This window comes from Erythrolamprus reginae, chromosome 2 (genome assembly GCF_031021105.1).
Source record: "Erythrolamprus reginae isolate rEryReg1 chromosome 2, rEryReg1.hap1, whole genome shotgun sequence".
Lineage (NCBI taxonomy): Eukaryota > Metazoa > Chordata > Lepidosauria > Squamata > Dipsadidae > Erythrolamprus > Erythrolamprus reginae.
In genome coordinates, this window is record NC_091951.1 from 17,188,737 (window position 1) to 17,205,862 (window position 17,126).

Sequence of the window (17,126 nt, forward strand, 5' to 3'; positions counted from 1 at the left end):
CATTTTAAGATGTATGGATGTCTACTCCCAGAATTCCCCAGTCAACATGAATTCTGGGAATTGAAGTCCACCCATCTTAAAAGGTGACCATTTCTAATCAACACCCAGGACATCTAGTGTGGCCTAGCCCTAGTGGTTAATGCCAGGGCTCAAAAGCGGGAGACCGTGAGTTCCAGTCCCTCCTTGGCCTTGAAAGCCAGCTAGGTGACCTTTGGCCAGTCTCAGTCTAACCCACCTCACAGGGTGGTTGTGAGGAAAATAAGAGGAAGGTGTGTTGGCTATGTTCACTGCCTCTGCAAAAATAATAAAGCAGTGGTCTGACAATGTTTTCAGGCTTATTTGTATTGTGTTGCCTCTGGGAACAAGTGTCAAGATCTGGGCTGCTCTCCAAACTCTCTTCTTTCCTGTCTTGGGATCTCTGGTTATTAGGAAAACTAAAGAATGTGAGGAAAGTCATCCTTGCTCAGAGACCCTCTAAACTCTCATGGCAAAGGATCATCATGCTGATTTATTTATTTATTTATTTTGTCCAATACAAATTGAAAGTGAAAGAGAATAAAAACATGTAGTAGTAAATATCAGGGAAAGGATAGAAGAAAAGATATGAGAATAGAATACGTCAATGAAGAGTAGAGGAAAGGATATATGAATGGGAGAAAAGATATATAAAATATAGGAAAGACAATTGGACAGGGAAAGATATATAAAATATAGGAGAGACAATTAGACAGGGGACCAAAGGCACACTAGTGCACTTAGGGTCGCCCCTTACTGACCTCTAAGGAATCTAGAGTGGTCAACCGTGGAAAGTCTAAGGGAAAAATGTTGGGGGTTGGGGTTGACACCACGGAGTCCGGTAATGAGTTCCACGCTTCAACAACTCGATTGCTAAAGTCATATTTTTTACAGTCAAGTTTGGAGCGGTTGATATTAAGTTTGAACCTGTTGCATGCTCTTGTGTTTATTGCGGTGATGATGCTAATCTCTGATGCTAATCTCTGCATCAGTGGCTATTACAGATCAGTGCAAAACGTGATGAGAGAGGAACTTATTATCCAATTAGGAAGGAACACCCGAAAAAGTAACCCCCCCCCCCCCAAAAAGGTAACTAGATTGCTTCTCGTTACTATCACTTTTGAACGAAGTTGCGAAACAAAGAAATAAAACTAAATAGGGCTATCCATGGACACACACGCATAAGCGCGCGGTTCTACTGTATAGAGAAGGACACTCTTTGCAACCGGCAGAGTTACCTTGGACACCGACGCCTATTGGAGAAACAGGCGGTTTCGTTGCACATGGTCCTGGCTGGGAGGGAGAGATTGAGTGCGGGGAGGAGATGAAGCAGGAAAAGGGGGCGTGGCTTACAAGCCGGAAGCGGAATCAGAGTGGAAAGCAGAAGACTCGCCCCCGCCTCCCCCTGGTAGGATCTCCGATTTTCCCCTCGAGTTCCGCTTCGCTCAGGAAGAGGCTTTAGGTTCCCCCTCGGAGCAGGTGGAGCTACTCTCCCACCGGTCTCCAGGCAGATCTCCCCGCTGCGGATCCCCGCTCTTTCTCTTGCCGGGTTTTCCAGATCCGGCTCTGGCGTTGCTTGCAGGGAGTGGATCACTCCCTTCCCTCCATGGGGACAAAGGGGGTTCTGTCCCCGGCTGGATCCGCCCCGGCCGAGGCTCCTCGGGTGGATCCGGGAAGGAGCTTTGGGGAGGTTGCTTTCAGAAGGTCCGTCAGAGCAAGAGGTCTCTGAGCATGCATACCCTGCAAGTGCAGTTTAAAAAAATGGAATAAACGGAGCTTTAAAAGCCAGGTTTGTAATGTGGTTTTTAATACAGGTTGACCTCGTTGCAATGAGGAGGAGGAGGTTTGGGAGAAAGAAAAGGTTTAAATTAGTTGAATTGAGTTCAAGTTGTCTTAAACAACAAGAGATCCTCTTTCTTTGAGCTCAAAGGAAAAAGGTTAAAATGAAATAGGATTTTTTTTAATGCTAACTTTTATTTGCTTCTGCTTTAAAAACTTGGGTATAATTTCTGAACTTTATATTTTCCTTGTTTTTCCAAAAGGAGCCTCTGATGTGGCAGCACCTTCTGGGTGGATGTTTTAGAAACTACAAATTCTAAGGAAGTTTTTAGGCTGGCCTTGTGAGCAGCTGCTAGAACAAGCTGAGGGCCAGAAGGTTGCCTTGCAGGAGTATAAATATATTTCCAAAATGCCTGTCCAGAGTAGCATTGGTTCCCAGGAAGCCTGGGATTCTTATGGCCTTGCAACCTCCAAAAAGAGCAGCCCTTTTCACTCATGCTCTGCCCCATCTGATGTCTCTCATTTTGCTTTGAGTTTTCCCTATTCACAACTATGCCTTGGTCCCTGTTGGACTTCATCTTGCCAGATTCTTCCATTCTGGCTTATCAAGATGTTCTTGAATCACGATTCCACCTCCATTATTTCTATCTCCATTATTTATATTGTATCTTCTCCTATCTCTTCCAGGTCATTTCTGTCGGCCTCTGAACCTTTTTTCATTTGTCTGCACCAGCGAAGGACAAGGGTTGTTGTTGGATTGGGATACACCAGCCTTTGGCTGGGAATGTGGAAACTGGCTTGATTGAAGGAGCAGCTTCATTCACCAAGGGCCATTGACTCAGGCAATATTTAACCGATCAGCGTGAAGGTCCTCCCTGACCTTGTCTCAGAGGGGGAACAAATAAACCCAGAGATCTCTTAACTATAAATTTAAAGGTGAGTAAATACATCTTGATTTGGGGAATAAGCTTTCTTTGTCAAAATAGCAATACTGCAAAAGTGCTCGATGAAGGCGTAATTTCTTCCATCAATATTTGTTGACGAAGCCACTCTTGGTGGAGTTGGAGGTGGACCCTGGACAGAAGGCCAAGGAGTGGGGGAGTTGCAATAGCTGGGTGGCTGCAATCCAGAAGCCAAAAGGGGCTGTCTGGGGACTCAGCTTGTGGTGGGGCTGTCCAGTCTGGGGACATGTTGTGTCACCCCAAATTGGGTCTTGTTTCACATGATACATTTTTAATGATAAAATGTGCACATTTTTCTTGCTTATGCCTTGTTCTATAGTGCACTTGCAATTACAGTTTAGTAATCTGAAGCACTTAGGTCTTTATTTAGATGGCAAATAAATTTAAACAATAAGTAAATTAATAGCATGAAGGAAAGTTGCATGGTCTTCTCAAGAGGAAGAGACTGAGCTGTGAATCGGATCCATGCAGAGAGAGCCAATGTGTCAGGAGGAAGCCAGGATCAACTAGTCATGATGGTGATGGAGTTCGAATAATTAGAAAAAGCAAGAAAAGGGGAGAAAAAATGGGCTCCTTATACTAAATTCAACTCTCCTTCCTCCTCTTTGGCTTTTGATGCCTTAATATTTTGGATTACCTATAGGTAGTCCTCAACTTTTGACTATAAATGTAATTGGAATCTCTATTAGTCTACGGAGAGGGGCGGCATACAAATCTAATAAATAATAATAATAATAATAATAATATTTTGTTGCATAAAATTAAATCTAAAAGCACACACACATAACTGATTCAGCTGGATTCATTAATCTCTTTATAAACATAATAATATACTGTGTTTCCCTGAAAATAGGACAGGGTCTTATTTTCTTTTGATCCCCGAAATATGGCCTTGACCTTATTATGGGGGAGGGATTATTTTGCAGGTGCAGTAGGCAGTGAGTGTTGGACTGGATGTCCCATCGCTGCTGCCTCCCTTCCCTTTCTTGGCACTGGCTGAGCGGGTGGCCTGGCACCACCGCCTCATGAAGCAGGACTCTGGAAGGCTCCCTTGTGCCGTTGCATGCATGAACTGCAGGACTGCCGTGAGCTTCATCATACCGGCCCAGCTGGTGTCTTGCCACTCACAGCTGTGCCGGTATGTTGAACCTCGTGGTAGTGCTGTCATTCATTCATGCAATGCCACAACAAGCCTTGCAGAGTCCTGCTCCACAAAAAAGTGGTGGCATAATGAGCTTTACAGAGACTCTTTTCTGGCAGGTGGGATGTGTTGGGCTGCGAGACACATGTCCTACCTGACACTTGTAGCTCCGTTGTGTTCCTCGGCGTTGTGTCCAGGGAAGCCCATTGTAAAAGAAAACGTCTTGCGAATTCGAGAAGTTTGACTGAACTAGCAAGAAGTTTTCTTTTACAATGGGGTTCCCTGGACACATCCACCGAAGAATGCAATGGAGCTACAAGTCCCAGGTAGAACACACGTCACATGGTGGGATGCAAATTTGGGGTGGCAGATAGGATGGGGCGCAAGATGCTCATTATACCTGGGGCTTGTACTTCCGTCATGTTCCCCGGCGGTTCTTGGAGAGACACCAGGCAGCAATGCCAAGGGCAACCCTGACAGACGCAGCTTGGCTGGCCCAGGCAGAGCCAGTGCTCCCTTCCCGCAGCTGAGCCTGGACTGCAGGGGGGGCAGCTGGAGCCTCCATAGGCAGTGGCAGTGAGGACAGCAGCAACTTGAGTTCGGGCACAATTTGGGAGTGCCAGGTACAGCAGGGGATGGGGTGGGGCAGGCTGCGCATGCATAAATCCCAGCGACCAGTTAGGTCCCACAGAGTGGGTCTTCTCCGGGTCCCGTCAACTAAACAACATTGCTTGGCGGGACCCAGGGGAAGAGCCTTCTCTGTGGCGGCCCCAGCCCTCTGGAACCAACTCCCCCCAGAGATTAGAATTGCCCCCACCCTCCTTGCCTTTCGTAAGCTGCTTAAAACCCACCTCTGCCGCCAGGCATGGGGGAATTGAGATACTCTTTCCCCCTAGGCCTTTACAATTTTATGCATGGTATATCTGTATGTATGTTTGGTTTTTATAATAATGGGTTTTTAACTGTTTTTAGTATTTTTAGTATTGGATTATTATTTTATTACTGTTGTTAGTCGCCCCGAGTCTGCAGAGAAGGGCGGCATACAAATCCAATAAATAAAATAAATAAATAAATAAATAAATAGATGGGGAAGGGGCCTTATTTTAGAGTGGGGGGCTTATTTCAGCACATGTGCTGAAAAGCCTGATTGGCCTTATTGTGGGGACATGTATTGATTTTGAGGAAACACGGTATATATGTACAATACCACAGGTAGATTTCTTCTTTATCATAGTAGCAGTTACAAGCAAAAGACAAGCAGCTTCTAGTTCAAAATACAAGACAGAGTGGGCTGAGCCCTGCCCAGCATTATATCTTAAGCTTCAGTTTTGATTTTCTGCACAGACTCATGTGTCATGAATATTCTAACACTTCTCACTTCATGACTGGAAGAGACATAAATCAAATAATTTAATATTCTTACTAGGCCTGGATTAGAAGCCCAGATTCACAGTTCCCTCCAAATACCTGAGAATTCATTCATTCATTCATTCATTCATTCATTCATTCATTCAATTTTTTATGCCGCCCTTCTCCTTAGACTCAGGGCGGCTTACAACGTTAGTAATAGCATTTTTTAACAGAGCCAGCATATTGCCACCACAATCCGGGTCCTCATTTTACCCATCTCGGAAGGATGGAAGGCTGAGTCAACCTTGAGCCGGTGATGAGATTTGAACTGCTGACCTTCAGATCTACAGTCAGCTTCAGTGGCCTGCAGTACAGCACTCTACCTGCTGTGCCACCTCGGCTCATAGAATCCTTTTTACTGTGATACATCCTTTGCAATGAAACAAAGATCATCCACAAATGCTAATTGTTGACAATCCCCACTGTGATAAAAGTTAACCAAGTAATTTCAGAGGAATTCCAGGTAACAATAACAAACAGTTTATTAAGACAACTTAAGATCTTTGTGCAAAAGTCTCCTCAATGGACATAGAATACAGTTTCTGAATCAGGTAGTGGGTATTTATACATATAGCATGTTTCCACCCTACTCTTCCTATCTCATCATCCAAACTCTCCCTTGGTGTCCTGTCAGTTTGGAAATTCACTAGAATCTGACATCACCTTCTGCCATCTGCCCACTTCCTCTCTATAGGTCAACATGTGTCTTCCCACAATCTTCTCTACAAAAACATATTCTGCTTATCAGAATGTGAGGAATCGCTGATAAGCAAAAATGTCTTTTTGCAGGATTACAGTTTTATGGAAGTTTACAAAAGTTCAGCTTGATTATACAATATAAAATGTTCATATAAAAACATGGCTGTACTTATGCTCTTGTGCTAACTTCTTCAAGAACAAAATCTCCTTTTCTCACATCCACCTTGTAACTTGCCTCTGTGTATACAACCATCAGCCTTGCAACTTTTGAACCCAAGACCCTTCAATGCCTCATTTAGACATATATTCCAATTCCTGGCTGACGTCTTCAGCCCATAAATGGCCTTGATCAATTTATACACAATATTACGTTTTTTTACTTTCATACCTTGGTGCTTGAACCATGTACATTTCTTCTACTTGTAGTTCACATTTTTCATTTGTGAAAATCCTTGTGCCACTAACCTTGCTTTACATTGCACCTCATTATTGGATAGTACTTTCTTGTTGTACATCCCACAGCTTTGCTACCCTGTGTTTACTCGTGGATTTCATTTCCTTATCCATGGCTTCTTTCCACTTTTCTTGTTCTATTTTAGGTAATGCCAACACTTCCTTATAATTCCTTGGCTCATACCATACATTATACACTTTAACTTTACTAGCAGAATATCTGTCAGATGGAATCTGTTTGTTCCATCGCTCTGACCTGCATTGAATTGGCTGCTCCTGTGTCTCAATCCTTTCTTGCTTCATATCTTGTCCAGCTTCTCCTCCCTGAACTCTGACACCATTACTAAGTGGATCACCATCACTAAGTGAATCATACCCAAAATTTGCATCAATTTTTTTTCCAATTTTGCTCTGCAAAACTTGCAGACCTTGAAATCACTATTCTCTTGCTCCCATCAATAAAATGATAGCTTTTTGAGCCTGGTTCATAGCCCATAAACCTGAGCTTTCTAATCTTTGGTGGTCCCTTTCTTCTAACTGCTTTTGGAATATGCACCCACACATTATTTCCAAAACCTCTTACTGTGCCAGAGATGATTTTCTCCCATATAGCACTGCATATGGAGTATCATTGATGGACAAACTCCACAGCCTATTAATTAAATAAGTAGCAGTCAACAGGGCTTCACCTCAATATGACCTGCGCAGACCAGACTCCTCCAACAGTGAGTCTTTCATCATTTGTGGGACTCCATTCCATCTCTTAGCTACACCGTTCTCAGCTGCTCTTTTTTTATTGCATTTCTCTCATTTAACAAATTTCCATGATTTATAAATAACTGCCCATTTACCAATTATTTACATATCTATTATTTATATATCATTACACTCTGATCCAAGCATATTCCATACTTATTATTTACATTTCTGTCATTAAGTGGATGAAGTCCAATGAGTTTGTCTCTGGGTGGGGTGGAGAGGACAGGGGAGGCTATCAGAGTCACTTTAAAACTACTACAACAAGATTTTGCCTTCAAGAGATGTGGGGGCTCCATCACTGGAGATTTTATCCAGGAGTTTTGAAGCCCTGGATAGGGGGTTGGACTGGAAGACTTTCTTTTTTAAAAAAAATAATATTTATTGAATATGTACAAATATAAAAGACAGTACAGAACAGTATTGACAAAGCAGGATGTTCATGTCATGTGCATATGATCATTGTTTTCAGTAGGATCGAACATGCCACATCAAACAGTAACACCAAACACCCCCCCCCCTGCCAGTTTGCAGCTATATTTTGTTTTATTTTCCCGGTTTTTGTATCAGCGAAGTCTTATCTCTTCAAATTTGCACAATTGTTAATCTTAGATTTCTTTTTCTAAATGTTGTGTTTGGTATTATAATTGTTATAGTTATATTTAATTTTGGTATCTGAGAAGGGGTCAGCGATTAAATAAAATATTGTAATTGTTAAATGAATGTCTTTGTTCAGTTCTTTGTTTTTGTTTTATTTTATTTTATTTATTTTTCTTTCTATCCTTATCTCTCTCCCTTGCGTTGATCCAATTGTAGAACTTATCCCATGTGGCTATGTCTTCTTATTAGGGATAATAGATATGAAAATAAAGAAAACAGATTACTATATAATTCAACACATTATAACCGCAAGCAGAATAACAATAGCCCAAAATTGGAAAAGAGAAGAAATACCAACAGACAGAGACCTGATTAAAAAAATATTAGACTGTGCCGAATTTGATTCTTTAACACAAAAATTGAAAGATAACATCGACTGGAAGACTTTAATCGCCCTTCCAAGTCTCAGATTTTGTGTTTCCCTACCTTTCTAAAAAAGAAATATTATTCTCCATTTCTTTTTTTCCCCTAACAGAAATAAAATATTGTGATCTAACTACGACAAACAGAAAATCAGTGCAAGGCAGGCACCGCCAACAAGTATGGACCATGAGAAGCCCTTGGATCTCCCATCAGACACAAGCAACACTCCAGAAAACCACCCAGCATCCCATATATGCTCAGAGTGTGGGAAAAACTTTGCTTGCTGGTCTCTCCTTTTGACGCATAGGAAAATCCATTTTGAAAGCGGATCCAGTCAAGGTTTGGAGGGTGTACAAAAACTCTATAAATGTGAGGAATGTGACTTACGCTTTGAACGAAAGTTAGAACTTCTTAAACATCAGAAAATCCATACTGCAGAGAAACCTTATCAATGTCTGGAATGTGGGAAATTTTTCCGTAAAAAAGCCACTCTCAGAAACCACGAGAGAATTCACACAGGGGAGAAACCTTACACGTGTTGGGAGTGTGGGAAGAGCTTTACTCAGAATGCACAGCTTTGGACGCACGAGAAGGGTCACGCAGGAATAAAATCTTATAAGTGCTTTGAGTGTGGAAAATGTTACAGCCGGAGTTCATCTCTTCTGACACATGAGAAAACACACATAGGGGAGAACAAGAAAAAACCTTAAAAATGCTGCGTGTGTGGAAATTGTTTCACCCAGATTTCAGATCTTCGTGGAACACACAAAGGGGAGAAAAATGTAAAGTGCCTCGAATGGGGGAAATAATTTTCCAGTAAATCAACCCTGGTGAAACATTAGAAAATTCACACCGGGGACAGACCCTTTGAATGGCCAGAACGTGGGAGAAGATTTATGTATCCTTTTGAACTTGGAAGGGTCACAAAGGGGAGGAACCCTATAAATGTAGGGAGTGTGGGAAAGGTTTTCTTATTTGAAAACACATGCAGAATGATGAAAGAATCCCCACAGGGAGAAACCCTACAAATATTGGAGCGTGGGAAATGCTTTTCCTGAAAACACACCCTTGAAGTGAACGCGAGGGTCCATACAGGCATGAAGCCATGCATGCACAGAATGTGGGAAATTTTTTGCTTCTAAGTACTTTGGAGACATCAACGGTTTCACACCGGGGAGAAGCCATATCAATGCATTGAGTGTGGATAATTTAATCGTGCCACATAACAATCATAAAAATTCACATAGGGAAAAAAGTTATAAATGTTTGGAGTGTGGGAAAGCATTGGCTCAGTCATCTCACCTTACAAGTCACAGCCGAATCCATTCAGGACAGCAGCCCTTTAAATGCTCGGAGTGCGGTCAATGTTTGTCTCGGAAAGATACTCTTTTGAAGCATCAGTGAAGGCACACTGGAGGAAAACCATATAAATATTCAGATTGTGGGTAATGTTTTGTCCAACCTTCATCCCTTTGTATGCACAACCGAGATCACACTGGGAAAGTAGCTTCACATCAGCCTAGGGTTATTGGAAATCACAGCTAAAAATGCATCAGAAAGTCCATAGCAGAGATAAATCTCTTGAATCGTGAACAATGCAGGTACATAGTGTGCAGGAACTGTCAGATCTACTGTTGGTGGCTCCCCACTGGCTCAGGCAGCCATGGTTTACCAACCTGTCAGTCACCCCAACCTGGAGGATCCTCCCCTGATTGAGTATCCCTCACCCAGGGCCCTGTTTACCATCTGGACCCCCAGTGGTTGCAGCTAGCTATCTGCAGGTTGAGCAGGGCTCCCTAGCCCAGGAGCGGTTCTCCACAGAGGTTACCTGGAAGATGCAGACAGCCAGGTGGCCTTCCACCTTATGGATCTATGAGGCCACCTAGATGATCTTTTGGCCTGGTGAGCGACACTTGGACCCAAGGGGGGTTGAAAATGTCCTGGACTTCAAAGTGGTCTGTCGACCAGCATGTTATGCCAGCAGGTTGCTGCTTTGGCCTCAGTTTGGGACTCGGGATCAGAGCATGATTACCCAAAAGACTTACGAGCGTTTGGAGTGTATATATAATGTTTTGCAAAGTACAGATAATCTTCGAGTTATGTCCATAATTGGGAATGGATTTGCAGTCATAAATCAAGACACACTGGTGTTTTTGTTAATTCTTACTAGAGCGTTGTTGATCAATGAGAACTGGAGATTCAGAGAGGATTAAAATGGGGTAAAGCTTGAATGAAGACGCATCTGGTTGTTTATTTAGAGGTAAATAAGTTATATGTTAATGTTGATATTCAAACTGCTGGTTGAGGATGAAGAAGTAAAGTTTATTTTTCCTATTATCGTTTTTTGGAAGGGTTTGTTTGTCTTTTTTTTCCACCTTGTCATTTTCATATATTCACACACACACATTTGTATTGGGTTTCTTTGTTTGAGCTTTGTTATAAAAGTAAAGGTTCCCCTTGCACATACATGCTATTCGTTCTCAACTCTAGGGGCGGTGCTCATTACCTTTTCAAAGCCAAAGAGCCAGCACTATCCGAAGACGTCTCTCTGGTCATGTGGCCAGCATGACTAAATGCCGAAGGTGCACAGAACGCTCTTAACATCCCACTTTTTAATTTATTTTAATTTATTTATTTATTAGATTTGTATGCCGCCCCTCTCCGTAGACTCGGGGCGGCTCACAGCAATAATAAACAATATATAACAAATCTAATAATTTAAGAGAAACACTAAAAAACCCATTATTAAAAGCAGACATACACACAAACATACCATACATAAACTATATAGGCCTGGGGAAGATGTCTCAACTCCCCCATGCCTGACGGCAGAGGTGGGTTTTAAGGAGATTACGAAAGGCGAGAAGGGTGGGGGCAGTTCTAATGTCGGGGGGGAGCTGGTTCCAGAGGGTCGGGGCCGCCACAGAGAAGGCTCTTCCCCTGGGTCCCGCCAAACAGCATTGTTTAGTTGACGGGACCCGGAGAAAGCCAACTCTGTGGGACCTAATCGGTCACTGGGATTCGTGTGGCAGAAGGCGGTCCCGGAGATATTCTGTCCCGATGCCATGAAGGGCTTTATAGGTCATAACTTCCTATTTTTTCTACTTGCACTTTTACATGCTTTCGAGCTACTAGGTTGGCAGAAGCTGACCCAATTATCGGGAGTTCCTTCTTTTAAGCGGCTGTTGGGATTCAAACCATCAACTGTTCTGATCGACAGACAGAGTCTTAGCCACTGAGCTACCACGTCCCTTCCCTCTTTTGTATACAATCTTTGTATATAATCCTTTAATAAAATTATTGTTCAAAATAATAATTCTATTTTCAGAACATAGGCTACGACAGTGATGGCGAACCTGTGGCACGGGTGACTTAGATTAATGTGAGCACAGGTGGCACGTGGAGCCATACCTGCTGGCACACGAGCTGTTGCCCTAGCTCAGCTCCAACATGCATGTGTATGGCTGGGCAGCTGATTTTTGGCTCCCACAGAGGCTCTGGCATTTTTAGTTTCCAGAGAGCCTCTGGGGGGGGATGGGAGAGGGTGTTTTTACCCTCCTCTAGCTCCAGAGAAGTCTTTGGAGTCTGGGGAAGGCAAAACACGAGCCTACTGGGCCCTCCAGAAGTTGGAAAACAAGCTGCTTCTGGCCTCCAGAACAGTGGGGGAAGCTGTTTTCACCCCTCCCCGGGCATTGAATTATAGATGTTGGCACTCGGACATGTCCGATAGCGCGTGCCCACGCTCTTTTGGCACCCGAGGAGAAAAAGGTTCACCATCACTGGGCTAGGAATTCAAAAAAGTCAGGATGGCCATCAGACGTTGCCATGCTTTGCAAAGTCCTACTGCTTTTTAGTTGCTCTTTAAAATAGCTGTCATCTTGATTCTATCTTCTCTAGCTGGACACTTCTGACTTCCAGGGTTGAATTAAAAGGAGTAAGATTTCGGATGAACTTTAGGAAATACGTCCTGGAGATTTCGATGGGCTTCTGCTCTTAAAGGCAGGTCATTGGTGGCTACCTACATGTGCCTGACACACTCATGATTAAATGGACCATATCTTACTTAGAACATATAGGTCACAGGAAGTGCGCCTTTGAATTACCGTAAGTAATCAGTTTGGTGTGAATAGATAATTGATGAGGTTGCCTTTCATGCGAGCCAAAATTCAGTTAATGCGAGGCTAGTTTTAAGTGCTCATAATGGAGGGTCATACAAGCATTATACCAGTAGCTATTATAGACCAGTCTAAGACCTAAAGATATCTGATTAAAAACTCTCAAGGGTTAAAATAAAATGTTTACTATACAGTTAAGAGGGAACACCATCAAACTCTGGTAGTAGCTGCAAAAAAGGCAGCTGTAGATTTTAGCATTTTGAAGTGCACTTAAGTTGGTTCAAATCTTATAAGAGATGAAATACAGGCAAAATGACCACCAAAGAAGCTGCCTTTATTAAGAAACATCAAAGCCCTTTCCCAGCTTCCTCCCTAAGGGCTAGATATGGAGGACATGGGTGAAGGCTTTAGAAAGCTAAGGCTTAATGCTCCTAAGAGATCTCTTCTTTGATCAACAGCCTCTGTCCAGCCCACGAATGAATGAGGTTCCCTTGTGAATGGGTGGTGAGATGAGTAGCTCCATGCACTGACCCAACAGGGGCTCTTTGGCCAGAGATGAGGTGGATAGTAACACAGTTAAGTGAATCTGGCTTTCCCATTGATTTTGCCTGTCAGAAGGTCACAAAAGATGATCATATATCCACAGGATGGTGCAACCATCATAAATAGAAACATTAAGCATCTTAATGTAAGTCACATGTCTGTGGGAGTGCTGAAATGGTCATAAGTGGTAAACAGTCATGCCATTTTTTTCAGGGCAGTTGTAACCTTGAAAGATCACTAAACGTATTTGTAAGTTGAGGACTAACTGGGCTTGCATTGTCCCAACGAGAACAAGCAAGAGATCTGGGCTTCTCCCTCAAACTCTCTTCTTTTTGCTGGGGATTTGGAGATGACCCGCCCAAAGAGAATGAGATTGCAGGAAACCCACCTAGGTTCATGGTCACCAGAGACCCCCCTCAATTTAAATTCTCAATGGTGGGCCATCACGTAACCTATGCACCAGCAGCTATTACAGACCACTGTATTTTAATGAGCATTGAATTAAAAGCTCCTCAGAGTAAAATTAAACATTCACTATCCAGTTAGTTGAAATCAATTCTTTGAGCAGAAACAACAACAAAAAAAGATGACTGAAGATGGCTAGGACTTCCTGGCCCTTTGAACAGAGCTTCTAACAAACAAACAAACAAACAAACAAACACACACACACACACACACACACACACACACACACACACAAAACCCCTGAAAAGGGCATCTCTCTTTTGGCCTTATCACTTATCACAGGGTCCTATCCTGGATATTTCTTCACAAAAAAAAGTTTGTACATGAACATCTTGAAAAGTCCCAGGTTAGCTCAAAGCCCAGTTTTGGGATTTTCTATCTTGCTTGTTTGGGGATTGGAACAAATTTAACCAAATAATGCGTGGTCAACAAACCCCCGATTAAAGCAAAAATTTAAACAATGACGTTTCCAAGTGAGGACAACAGCTGGAAACGATAACCCAGTTTCTAACGATAACCCACTGGCAAAGAAGAAAGCCTCCCAAACAAACCTGATCCACTCGGTTAACGGGGCTCCTCCTACTCGGGGTTTCCGCCTCCAGTTTCCCACCTTGGCGCAACATACAAGGAAAAGAAGTGCCCATAAATCAAGGGGAGACGGAGCTTCTCTTCCTCCGAGTCAGGATCGGGCCTCGAGGTGCGACTCCTCCCATCTTCTCCACCTCCGCAAACCCACCCACCGACCTCCGAGACCATCAAGCAGCCCCTCAAGTCTTGCGGTGCCTTTGCACAACTCTTTCAGGGCCTCCCGCAGAGTTTAACACAAGCACACTGGAGCAGGAGGGGCACTCTTCCCATGGGCAGAGGAACCTTCGACACCGATGCCGATCGGAGGAACAGATGTTTCAGAGCACGTGGTCCTGGCTGAAAAAGAGGCCCTCCCTCCCACCATCCAAAAGATGAATCTCTGGTTTGAATCTCGTGTTCCGCTTCTTCCTTGGAGGATCGTCGCTGGATCCCTCTCGGCGCAGGTGAGGCTGCTGTCCCACCCATCCTGCCAGATCTTTCCCCCACCAAGAGGAAGAGAGCTGCGGATCCGGCTCTTCAGCTTTCAGGGATTTCCTCGGGGAGACCCGGCTCTGGCGTTGCCTGCAGGGAGCGGATCCCGCCGTTCTCTCCAGGAGGGCAACGGGTGGATCTACTCCCTCCTGGCCCGGCCAAGATGATGCGGGAAGGAGCTGTGGCGAAGTTGCTTTCAGAAGCTTTCTCTGTGATCCGTCAGAGGTCTCTGACCATGCATGTCTCGGAAGGGCAATTGCAAAAATGGAATAAACGGAGCTTTTGAGATTTGTGTGCTATTAAAACTCTGACCTCGTTGCAACGGAGAGGGGAGAGTTGGGGGGGGGAAAGAAGTTTTAAATGAACGGAATTGAGCTCAGGTTGTCTTCCTCAAAAGCTTTGCCTTGTCTCAAAAGCTGCGCAGAATCTCTAAAAAACAATACTTTCCTTTTATTTATGGTATTTATTTTTGCCCTGAGGAGGTTGTGATGGCGCCCTCCCTTCTTGGTGGATGTTTTACAAAGCACAAATTCTAAGGAGGTTTTGAGGCTAATCAGATAAAGCAGGTAATAGAACAATGTGATGGCTAGAAGGCTGCCTGATGTAATCTTAAATGTTTTTGAAAATGCCTTTTTGAGGCATCTCCAGAAACAGAACGTTTGTGTTTTGCAGCCTCCCAACTTTCCTACTCCCAACTATGCATTGGTCCCTGTTGGACTTCACCTTGCTGGTTTCTTCCATTTTAGCTTATCAAGATCTTCTTAAATCAAGTCTGACCCTATTATTTTGTATCCTCATGAAATAATCCTATTTTTTCCCTTCCTTTTCAGGGTGATTTATGGGTTACATTCAACATAACCTTCAGCAACTGAGACTTTTTCATTTCTCTGTGCAGGAGACCAGTGAGGATGGAGTCATGAAGTCCAGAGAGGAGAAAGGGCGTTCTTGGCTGGGACTGTAGAGAATTTAGAAATCCTACCTTGGATGGAGAATCAGCTTCCTGAACAAAGGGACAATCTATTAATACAGGTGAGCAGTGAGGGTAATCTCTGGTCTTGACTCAGAGGGGTAACAAGTGACACATAGACCACTTAACTGTAACTTTAAAGATGAGTCAAGAAAACTTGTTTTGGAAAATAAATATATATTTTAAAAAATCTTTTACAAAACAGTAATGCAGTAAAAATCCAAGGTGCTGGGTGAAGGTATAATTTAATTCCATTGAGGACTTTACATAGAGTGTGGTTGGCCAGACAGTTTTAAAATCCATCTGGTGGTGATGCTGTCTCTCCCAAGAAGTAAGCTGTGATCTATTTTGCCACATACCTTGTTGAAGTCCAAGTATATTGTTATATAGAGAAATTGGAAATTGTGACCTGGATGGAGAAGCAGCTTCCTGCATAAAGGTCTAATTGGTCAAGCTAGATCAAACTGATCAAGAGTGAGAGTCATCCCTGGCCTTGATTCAGAAGGGTAACAAATGACCAAGAGACACTTAAAGTGAAACTTTAAAGGTGAGTAAACAAATCTTGGTTTGGAAAATAATGTGGTTGGTCAGCCAGTTATGAATGTATCTGGTGGCGATGCTTGCTCTCCCACATTTTTCTATCTTGCCAAGAAGTAGACTGTTGTCTACTTTGTCACATGCCTTACTTAAGTCCAAGTATATTGTGTCCAAGTAGTTTTGCTGCTCCACTAATTCTGTCACTTGGTCAAAGAATGCAATAAGTTCTGTCTACCATGAGCTGTTTTTGATGGACCCATGTTGGTTTCTAATAATAGCTTTTCTTGTTTCTACTCTTTCACAAATCCATTGTTGGATTATATTTTCCAGGATCTTCCCAGGTATTGATGTCTGGAGCTCCCCTCCAAACCCCACACAGGAGAGATGCCCCTTCAGCACCCAGGAGACTGTGCTAAGTCTGTGGGAGAGATCCTCCCTCCAGAAGTTGCTTCCTGGTGCAGCAGCCGCAGGACCGCAGTTGCCGTCCCCACGGATCAGGCGTGGAATGCAGCCGGAGTGAATGAAAAAAGGGGAGGCGCAGCCACGCAGCTTGACAGGACTTAGGGGTCTCTGAGAGGGCTGAACGGGTAGTCATTGGGCACCTTAAAACATACACATAAAGCATTACATATGTTGCAAGCCACCGAGTCCTTGGAAATGGGCGGCATATAAGTCCAATGAATCAAATAAATAAATAAATAAATAAATAAATAAATAAATAAATAAATAAATAAATAAATAAATAAATAAATAAATAATAAATAAATAAATAAATATTTGTTTGTTTGTTTGTTTGTTTATTTATTTTCCGTAGACTCGGGGCGGCTCACAACACAATAAAAACAGTTTATAACAAATCTAATAATTTACAATTTAAAATATTAAAAAACCTCATTATTAAAGCAGACATACACACAAGAATACCATACATAAATTGTATAGGCCCGGGGGAGATATCTCAGTTCCCCCATGCCTGATGACAAAGGTGGGTTTTAAGGAGTTTGCGAAAGGTGAGGAGGGTAGGGGCAGTTCTAATCTCTGGGGGGAGCTGGTTCCAGAGAGTCGGGGCCGCCACAGAGAAGGCTCTTCCCCTGGGGCCCGCCAACCGACATTGTTTAGTTGACGGGACCCGGAGAAGGAAGCATACCTATGGAAGCCCATGACACACCAACACTCCGCAGTCTGCATTGGTTGCCCAATTT

The 17,126-nt window shown here is 43.2% G+C and overlaps 1 protein-coding gene across 3 annotated transcripts; it reads left to right on the forward strand.

Moving 5' to 3' along the window:
- Nucleotides 1-1,379: 1,379 nt before the first annotated feature.
- On the forward strand, nt 1,380-16,599 carry LOC139159792 (zinc finger protein 3-like). Of its 3 annotated transcripts, XR_011557851.1 has the most exons (4): nt 1,436-1,804; nt 2,482-2,730; nt 15,316-15,449; nt 16,255-16,599. XR_011557851.1 is itself a non-coding variant. In XM_070737185.1 (3 exons), exon 3 carries the CDS (start codon nt 8,418-8,420, stop codon nt 8,946-8,948), a length of 531 nt encoding a protein of 176 aa, XP_070593286.1. In that variant the 5' UTR covers nt 1,380-1,423; nt 2,482-2,730; nt 8,351-8,417; the 3' UTR covers nt 8,949-10,575. The 3 variants fall into 3 exon arrangements, 2 of the variants coding, with proteins under 2 accessions (XP_070593286.1, XP_070593285.1); XM_070737185.1 differs by lacking the exons at nt 1,436-1,804; nt 15,316-15,449; nt 16,255-16,599 and adding exons at nt 1,380-1,423; nt 8,351-10,575; XM_070737184.1 differs by lacking the exons at nt 15,316-15,449; nt 16,255-16,599 and adding an exon at nt 8,351-10,575.
- Nucleotides 16,600-17,126: the final 527 nt, after the last annotated feature.